Below are 9,452 nucleotides of genomic sequence, written 5' to 3'. Positions count from 1 at the left end.
CTGTGTCCCAGAAAACAGACAGACAGGGCAGGCAGAGGGTGGGAGCTGGGGCCGAGCCCTGCTCTGGCCGCACGAGGGCTGTTTTCCTGTGGGCGACGGGACGAAGGGCCAGGGGGGTTGGGGCCAGGAGGAAGACTTCAGCCGTCAGAGGTGGGACTGGAGCCCGGTTCCTAGGGCAGGGCTTTCTGACGCATCAGAGGGAACGATGGCTGTGCCAGTTACTATGGCTGCATCACACATTTACCCAAAATCTTGTGATTTGCTCCTGGTTCTGGGCTCAGGAACTGGGACAGCACAGCGGGACTCAGAGGTTCAAATGCAGCCCCTGGCCCGGAGGCCGAGGACGCCGGTGTCCCCAGGCTGCTGTGGTCAGGCTCGCTCTGTTCCCCACTCTTCCTCTGAGCGCCCTGTCCCCGAAAACCACATGCACCTGAGGCCCGCTGGGCTCACTTCAGGGAAACTGAGCCAGAGCCGTTTCCCCAGCCTCGTGGCTCTGACCTCTCCCCCCAACTCCGAACAGAAGCCACTCATGCCTCACTAAGAGGCATCTCCTGGTCTGAGTGCCTGGGACTAGCCAAGCCTGTGTCCTCCCAGGCGTGGGGCCCTGTGTGTCTGCGGGGGCCTCACCCAGCAGCTGGCCAACACCGGCTCCGTTCTGCCCCAACCCCACCCGGCAGGCCCACATGCCGTCAGTTTTCTCCCATGTGCTGCCCAGCGGGCTGTTTCCAACCTCTATCCCACCCCTGACAACCTAGCTATCACCTGGGATGTATCTCCTTCTCCCCATCTCCTCATCCCCATTGCCATCTCCATCTCTATCCTCAACCCCATCCCCATCTCCTCAACCCCATCCCCATCTCCTCATCCCCATCCCCATCCCCATCCCCATCCCCATCCCCATCCCCATCCCCATCCCCATCCCCATCTCCATCTCCATCTCCATCTCCATCTCCATCTCCATTTCCACCTCTATCTCCTCATCCCCATCCCCATCTTCATCTCCATCTCCACCCCCTCCCTATCCTCATCTCCATCCCCATCCCCATTCCATCTCCACCTGTATCTCCCCATCCCCAACCCATCCCATCCCCATCCCCATCTCCATCTCCACCTCTATCCTCATCTCCATTCCCATTCCCATCCCCATCTCCTCATCTCCATCCTCCTCTCCCCTCCCCCTCCCCTCCCCCTCCCCATCCCCATCCCCATCCCCAACTCCATCTCCATCCCCATCTCCATCTTCATCTCCCCATTTCCCCATATCCATCCCCATCTCCTCATCTCCATCCCCCTCTCCCCTCCCCCTCCCTCTCCCCATTCCTATCCCCATCCCCATCTCCATCTCCACCTCTATCCTCATCTCCATTCCCATTCCCATCCCCATCTCCTCATCTCCATCCCCCTCTCCCCTCCCCCTCCCCCTCCCTCTCCCCATCCCCATCCCCATCTCCATCTCCATCTCCATCCCCAGCTCCCCATCTCCATCTCCCATCTCTCCATCCCAGGCTCTGTGCTGACCTCGCCCCGCATTTCCTGTTAGAACCACTTGGCACAATGCCGGTCCAATAATGAACCATGTGATTCGTTGTGTGGCAGCCGCTGCCCCTGCGGGAGTGTTGTCCGTGTCATGGCACGGAGCCTGGTGCACACAGGCTCACGGTGGGCGCTCAGCGAGGGAAGAAGAGGAGCACAGATTGTGGGCCCCCGGCCAGGAGAACCCCTCCCGCCCGAGCCTCGCAGCTGCCTTTGCAGGAATGTTCTCGGCTTCCACGCCAAGCGGGGAGCTGGCTGCAGGCCTCTCCCTTGCTTCCAGCATAAACAACCACTCGGAAAGCCGTGGCGTGGACGGGGTTCTGTGTCCCTTGTTTGTGCCGGTGAAATAGCACCATCTATAAGAACAAAATTTGCCTGAAATTGTTCCCCCCCAATTATTCACAAATCAATCCCCCCTCCATTAAAGTAGATGAAGAAAGTCATCCCACTCTTTCGAGTCTATCTCTTCTCTGAACGCATAGAAGCTTGTCATGTGCTGGAAACGATTGGGTGCGGGCGCATTCGCCAGGGGTCTGCTTTCTCAGTGGGCATTTCCCGCGTGCGGCAGCGTGGACAAGCCAGCCGCCCTCAGGGTGCCGTGAGTGTCTGGGGTCCTGTGGGCAGAAGAGGAGGCGACCCAGGGTCAGCCAGGGGACAAGTGAGTGGCATGTGCCTAACCACTGGGCCCCCCTGCCTCCCACTCCACCACGGGGAGTTGCGCTGAGTCCTCACCTGCGCTGGAGCTGCATCCTGTCCTGGGGGAGGGTCTCGGTCACTCCCAGGCCCCTGCCAGTGCCCACGGCTGCTCCCCGGGCAGGGCCGGCTCAGGGGGCTCCTGGGGCTCCTGGGTGTCCGCCCGGTGGCGGTAACTCTGGGCCGTAGCTCTGGCCTCAGGTGGTGAGGTGCCAGCCACGTGGGTCCCGGGAGACCAGGCAGCCCCCGTCCCTGAGGGACACCGTTTCCGTCCCTGCTCAGCACTCTGTCTGTCTGATTAAAGCCTGCGGGGGCCGCCGAGCTGATCGCGCCCCGAGAACAGCCCGGAGAAAGTGCAGGAACCCCTCGGGGTCAGAGTGGCCGGGGCCTTCCCTGCTCGGCCACCTGCCTCAAGCCTCAGTTCCCCGGGAGTGAGAGGGCCACCTGAGTCCACGTAAGCGTGTCCTGGGGCCACCACAGCCAGTGACCACCGACCCAGTGGCTTAACACGAAGGTTTCATTCTCTCCCGGTCCTGGAGGCCAGAAGTCTGGGCCCACAGTGCTAGGGGTTGTTTCCCTCCGGAGGCCGGGAAGGATCTGGGGGAGCCCTCTCCCCCCAGTTCCTGGCTGTGGCCGCTCACCCCCTGCTCGGCCTCCTCTCTGTGCCTCTTTGTCTCTTCACATGACCTTCTCTCGAGGACATCGGTCTTTGGCTTTAGGGCCCACGCCAACCCAGTGTGACCTCATCCTGACTAGTTACAGACCCTTTTCTAAAGTCCCACGTTGCCCGGCCGTGTGGCTCAGTGGATTGATGCATCAAGAGGTCACTGGTTTGATTCCCCCATCAGGGCACATGCCCAGGCTGTGGGCTTGATCCCCACCAGGGGGCGAGCAGGAGGCAGCCGACTGATCTTTCTCTCATCACTGATGTTTCTCCCTCACTCTTCCTCTCTCTCTCAAATCAATAAAAACATTAAAAAGTTTAGAATCCCACTTTGAGGCTCTAGGTCAGTGGCTCTCAACCTTCTGGCCCTTTCAATACAGTTCCTCATGTTGTGACCCAACCATAAAATTATTCTCGTTGCTACTTCATAACTGTAATGTTGCTGCTGTTAAGAATCGTCATGTAAATATCTGATATGCAGGATGGTCTTAGGCGACCCCTGTGAAAGGGTCGTTCGACCGCCAAAGGGGTCGAGACCCACAGGTTGAGAACCGCTGCTCTAGGTGAACATGAATTTTGGGGGACAGTATTCAGAGGCCATGGCCACACCCCTCAGTTGTCTGACGTGATGAGAAGAGGGTTTGCAGGAAGGGGGCCCTTCGGTTCCCGTGGCAGAAGGTGCCGGATCGAGACTTGGGGGAGATGGGCCTGGTGCAGCCACTGTGGGAAACAGTGAGGAGGTTCCTAAAAAAATGAAAGCTAGACCTGCCATTTGACCCAGCAGTCCCCCTTCTGGGCCCACATCCAGAGGAAGTGAGATCAGCATCTCTGAGACCTGCCTGCACCCACGCTCAGCGCAGCGTTCGGTACAACAGCCACGACGTGGAGGCAGGAGGCAGCGTCCGTGTCCGGGACCGACCGATGCAGGGATAAAGGAGGCGTGCGCACCCAGTGCAACACTGTTCAGCCGCAGGAGGAGGGGACCCTGCCGTCTGCACCCACAGGGTGAACTCCGGGGGCGTCACGCTCCGTGATCAGCCAGACACAGAAGGACAGAGACTGTCGGAGCTCACGTACAGGTGGAGTCTAAAAGCCCGACTCCTAGAACCAAGGTCCAGCCATAGAGAGCAGGGTGGGGGTGGCCCGGGCTGAGGGTGGGGACATGGAGACACGCTGGTCAGACATCGCAACTTCCGGGTCTGCGATGAGTGAGCGCTGGGCGTGATGTACACACGGCGGCTGGAGCTTACCATGCCACATCGTAAACTTGAACGTTCTTTCAGCTGTGTTCTCACCACACACACACACACACACGCACACACACACACACACGCATGCACGGCAGCGGTGATGGACAGGTGATGGATTTGGACTTGACTGCGGTAATCATGTCACAATGTAAGTGTATTTGAAATCACTATATTGTGCACCTTTAAAAAACTGCATCGTACAACCTAACCAAAAAAAAAAAAAAAAAAAGTCTGGGAAGCCATTCCTGCAGAGGAGGTTGTGGTTTCTCTCGAAAGGGGACTGGCCGTTGGACCACCTGGCTACAAGCCCATCTGCACGCCTTCTCCGAGTCCACTCATTTCCAAAACATCCGTCCCTCACTGCCCAGCGCCGTGGAGTGTCCTGGCACTGCCTGCTCTGGGTCCCTCGGGGTCCTCCCTGGGGTCGTGGTGGGTGCAGGGGGACCCCAGGCCACATGCCCTCCTTTCCCCCGAGGACTTGGGGCCCTTCCATCTACATGAAGCTGCGGACTCTGCTCTCTGCCACCCGAACCCCTGGCCTGGGGGAGTTTCGGATTCGTGTCGACCGCCGTGCAAATGCTTAGGACCACGTCCAACCGTGTGGGCGAGGACTCGGGTACGGTTTCTATAAACACACGCGCATCGAGACATTCCTCTTGGTCTCAGTAAGCGAGCACCTCCCCCGTTATGCTCTCTCCTACACGCGTTCCCTCAGAAGTCACCCGGGGGGCTTACTGGTGTAGTCTGAACGCCTGCTTTTCCCTCCGCCCCGCACTGCACACATGGGGGTCCATCCACAGCAAGGAGGAGGGGGCCAGGAGGCGTGGGGCCAGGCTCTGCCCTGTGGCTCCTGGAACCTTCTCAATGTCTCTTTTTCGGCCGACAGATGTGCAGCCCCTTGGGAGCCGTGCCTGGCTCAGAGTAAGCGCTCCTAAACGTTTGCTGAGTGAATAACAAAACTGTGACGTTGTGAATTGAACAGATTGGGCACATTGCGGAAGTGCGTGGCTCTCCCAAATCAGTCAACCTCCCATCAACAACAACAACAACAGCAGCGTTGCTTTCGGCATCGGCTCAGGAAGTCCTCGAGTTTCAGTCCAGATCACAAAACAAGAAATTGGGGATCTGAATTGCCACTCTGTTGACCTAAAGAATTCAGCGCTGTCGGAGGCAGCCCCTGCCCAGGGCCCTGGGGCTGTGTGGCTGCCCCTCAGCTGTCCAAGGGTCCTGCTGACCGTCTGGAGCTTCAATGGGAGTCCCTCTGCCTTCCACCCATGCTACACTTTGTGGAGCCCAAAGCTTATCAGCATGAGGGAGGGTGCTGAGGCTGGTTGGAGTGCTGCCCTGTGCACCAAAAGGTCGCGGGTTCAATTCCCGGTCAGGGCACATGCCCAGGTTTTGGGTTCAGATCAGGGTACAGCAGGCAACTGATTGATGTTTCCGCATTGATGTTATTCTCTCTCTAAAACAAAAACTTTTTTTAAAAAGAAAAAGAATACCAAGGTAGATATGACAACGAATATTTATTTAGAATGGGAAAAGTCATCACAGCAGATCACGGATTTTAAAAAGCGGACCGATACCACAACTAATACAAAATACAAGACATTGTAATATTTTTTCTACCTTTCTTGGCCACACACTCTTCGACTGCCTTTTCACATGTCGACGGGTTGGAATATTTTCCAGAGAGCAAGCTGAAAGGCGATTTGGCCTTTTCAGCATGGCTGGCCGCAATGTGTTTAGCATCACGACTGGTTTCACAGTGTTTCTCACCTTGCCCGCCTGTCTTGGTAACGTCTCAGGATCGTTCCAAACCTGGGAAGGCCTCTCTCAAGGTTTCTCATAATGAACGCGAGACTGCAGGGCACCTTGGGGTGTCCTGTGTATGCTTCACCTGAAGTGGACTTTGAGTCGACCCCACCCTTGACTCTGTTGTTGCCGGTGCTCTGGCTGTCGTGGGAAGCTATGTGCATGGGTGTTGTCGAATCAGCACACGATTGAAATTCTTCCCCCCGTGTGCATACAGTGCACTCCTGTTCGTTTACTTCATTATGAAAAACCCAAGAGCCTATTGATGCCTTCTATTCCCAAATGGCTTCTTCCTCTTAATGAGCTACTTCTTAAATTTTTTTTAATTTTTTAACTAGAGGCCTGGTGCATGAAATTTGTGCACAGTGTGTGTGTGTGTGTGTGTGTGTGTGTGTGTGTGTGTGTGTGTCCCTCAGCCCAGCCTGCACCCTCTCCAATCTGGGACCCCTCAAGGGATATCCGGGGGGATCGGGCCTAAATGGGCAGTCAGACATCCCCCTCACAATCCAGGACTGCTGGCTCCCAACTGCTCACCTGCCTGCCTGCCTGGTCACCCCTAACCACTCCCCTGCCAGCCTGATTGCCCCTAACTGCCCTCCCCTGCAGGCCTGGCCACCCCCAACTTTCCTCCCCTGTAGGCCTGGTCCCTCCACAACTGCCCTCCCCTGCAGGCCTGGTTCCTCCCAACTTCCCTCCCCTGCCAGCCATCCTTGACCATATGGGGGTGGCCATCTTGTGTGTTGGAGTGATGGTCAATTTGCATATTACCGCTTTATTAGATAAGATTACAGTTGACATTCAAAATTAGTTTATATTAGTTTCAAGTGTACAAATAACGATTAGACATGTATATAACTTACAGAGTGGCACCCCAATAAGTCTAGTACCCACCCGGCACCATACATACTTATTACAATATTATTGACTATATTCTCTGTGCTGCACTTTACAATCCCATGACTGTTTTATTTATTTACTTTTAAATATATTTTTTTATTGATTTCAGAGAGCAAGTGAGAAGGGAGAGAGAGATAGAAACATCAATGATGAGATCCCTACTGGGGATCGAGCGGTGCAACCTGAGCATGTGCGGACGGGGTGCTCACATCTGCAGGCTGGGGCGCTTGCTGCCATGGGCTAACATTTATGGATCGTTAGTGGGTTTCTCTAGCTTCTCTGAGGATCTGACCTTTGCCCCAGCTGGCTTGAAGCTCCCTCTTTTGGGGGAAGACTGGGAATTGCTTCAGAGGGTGCCAGTCGGAAGGACAGGTACCCTTTGGCTTCTGACACTCCTAATAGGATTACGCAGCAAGATGCCAGCCCTGTGGGCCGGGCCATGATGTTTCCACTTCTTTCTTTCCTCCTCCCTCCTCTCCGTGCAGGGCAGCTCTGTGGGGACCCCCTGCCAGGTGCCCTCCACCCAAGCCCCCAGCCCTGAGGCTGGACACGAGACGGCAGCAGAAGTCCACTCCTTGTTCTGACCCACGGAGGACGGCAGAGCACGTGCCCACATCGCCCGGTGGGCTCTGTCCCCAGAGGGGCAGAGGGTGTGGGGCAAGCTGAGGGGGACTCTGGGAGGGGCAGTGGATCAGGGACAGCCGCCGACCCTGCTTGGCATTGCGTGGGCCTCTGGGAGGAAGCTGCCTCCAGGCACCGTGCGGGCGCAGTCCCGCCAAGCTCAGCTGAGCATTTCCAGTGTGACCTCCGGGAAAAGGAGCTGGCCTGCCATGGGTGCAGGGGTGGTGCACGGCGACCCGCAGGCAAAGGTCAGGGGTCGAGGACAAGGAGCGCGAGGCAGTCCTGTGGCCTGCAGCCAGCCACGGCTGGGTCAGCAAAGGCGACACGGTTGACTGGCTGCAGGCTTGCAGGGTGTCAGCAGGACACTGGTGGGAGGGGACCAGGGGCATCGCCTGGGGGCCAGTGGGTGCCGCCAGCACATGCCCGAGGACCAGCAGGGCCAGGAGACCCCAGGAGACCCCAGGAGCCGCATCTGAGGGGGAGGAGGCGGAGAGAATGTGCTGGGCCAGGGTGACGGCTAACCTTTGTCCTCTAACCAAAGATCCTCAGATGCCAAGAGATTACATTTCATCTTCCAGCTGAGTGGCACGTGAGGCCCGGACCGTGCTGGGGGGAGCTTTGACTGTAGGAAAGGGACCCCAACAGGGGAAGCGCAGAGTTCCTGGGGGCAACAGCAGGCCAGCCAGGTGCCGGGCTGGAGCAGGCCTGCGGGGGTTTGGGGGGGGGGACGGCTCAGACCCCTTCCTCGTTGTTGTAGCCGGAGGGGGTCTCTCTCCCCTCCAGCTCCGGGGCCTCCTGCAGCGCCCTCTGCAGCACGGCCTCCAGGGGCTCCCGGGGGCCCGCGTGGCGGCTGCCCACCAGGAAGTAGATGACGGGGTTGGCGCCGCAGCTCACGGTGGCGGACAGGCGCGACAGGCAGCTGTACAGGCGCACCACCTGGGGCCGCAGGTGCAGCCAGAAGAGGAGGAACCAGTAGAGGCCCAGGGGCAGGGCGCAGACGAGGAACACCAGCACGGAGGCCAGGATGACCACGTACAGCCGCGTGGGCCGCCGCCGCCGCCACCGCCGGGAGGTCCTCCGCACCTGCACGAACAGGGTGGCGCTGGACACGGTCATCACGGGGGTGAAGATGCCCAGGATGAGCACGCTGAACACCGCGTCCACCACGAAGCACTGGTTCTCGTCCGAGCGCCAGTACTTGCTGCAGAAGACGGCGGCCAGGGTGTTCATCACCAGGGACAGCGTCCAGAGCGCCGCACACACCCAGGCGGACAGGCGCGGGGACTGGTGCTGCCGGTGCCAGACGGGGCAGACGACAGAGACGCAGCGCAGCGTGCTGATGGCCGTCAGCATGCTCAGGCCCGCCGTGTAGGCGAAGTACTTCACCCTGCGCAGCACCTCGGAGGCCATGGGGTGCGCCTCGGCGGCCTCCAGGCTGAGCACGGAGGCCATGCAGAGCAGGAAGAGGAGGTCGGCCAGGGCCAGGTGCAGCACGTAGACGGTGCAGGGCGTCCTCCGCACGCGGCAGCTCAGCAGCCACACCACCAGGCCGTTGCCCGCCAGGCTGCACACGCAGGTGAGCAGGGTCAGGGCGCTCAGCACCCAGTAGGGCACGCCCAGCGCCCGCGGCTCCGGGCTGCTGGGGTCGGGCGTGGGCGCCTGGCTGTCATTCAGAGTCTGGTTCATCCTGTGGAAGAAGGTGAACCTGCGTGAGGTTCTGTGCTGCATGGACCCTGGGGACTTCGGGGACCCCCACCCCGAGTTTCATGCTTCCGGGCCCTCACGCTTTTGGCAACAGGCCCTGCCCAGGAGGCGACCCTTTGCCCTCCCAGCGGCTCCCAGCCCCCCTGAACCTGCCACCAGGGCCCCTTAGGCGCCCAGAGCTATGGAGGCCCTTGGCCATGTTAAGAGGCTCTTCTAGTTTTTTTTTTTTTTTTAAATATATTTTATTGATTTTTTTACAGAGAGGAGGGAGAGGGATA

General features: G+C 58.6%; 1 protein-coding gene across 1 annotated transcript; it reads right to left on the bottom strand.

The window, feature by feature from the left end:
• Window positions 1–8,202: 8,202 nt before the first annotated feature.
• On the bottom strand, window positions 8,203–9,198 carry MRGPRD (MAS related GPR family member D). Its single transcript, XM_036326951.1, has one exon. It carries the CDS (start codon window positions 9,196–9,198, stop codon window positions 8,203–8,205), a length of 996 nt encoding a protein of 331 aa, XP_036182844.1.
• Window positions 9,199–9,452: the final 254 nt, after the last annotated feature.

This window comes from Myotis myotis, unplaced genomic scaffold (assembly GCF_014108235.1).
Source record: "Myotis myotis isolate mMyoMyo1 unplaced genomic scaffold, mMyoMyo1.p scaffold_m19_p_10, whole genome shotgun sequence".
In the NCBI taxonomy this organism is placed as follows: domain Eukaryota; kingdom Metazoa; phylum Chordata; class Mammalia; order Chiroptera; family Vespertilionidae; genus Myotis; species Myotis myotis.
Note: the sequence above shows the minus strand (reverse complement) of the source record. Positions and strands in the feature narration are given on the sequence as shown.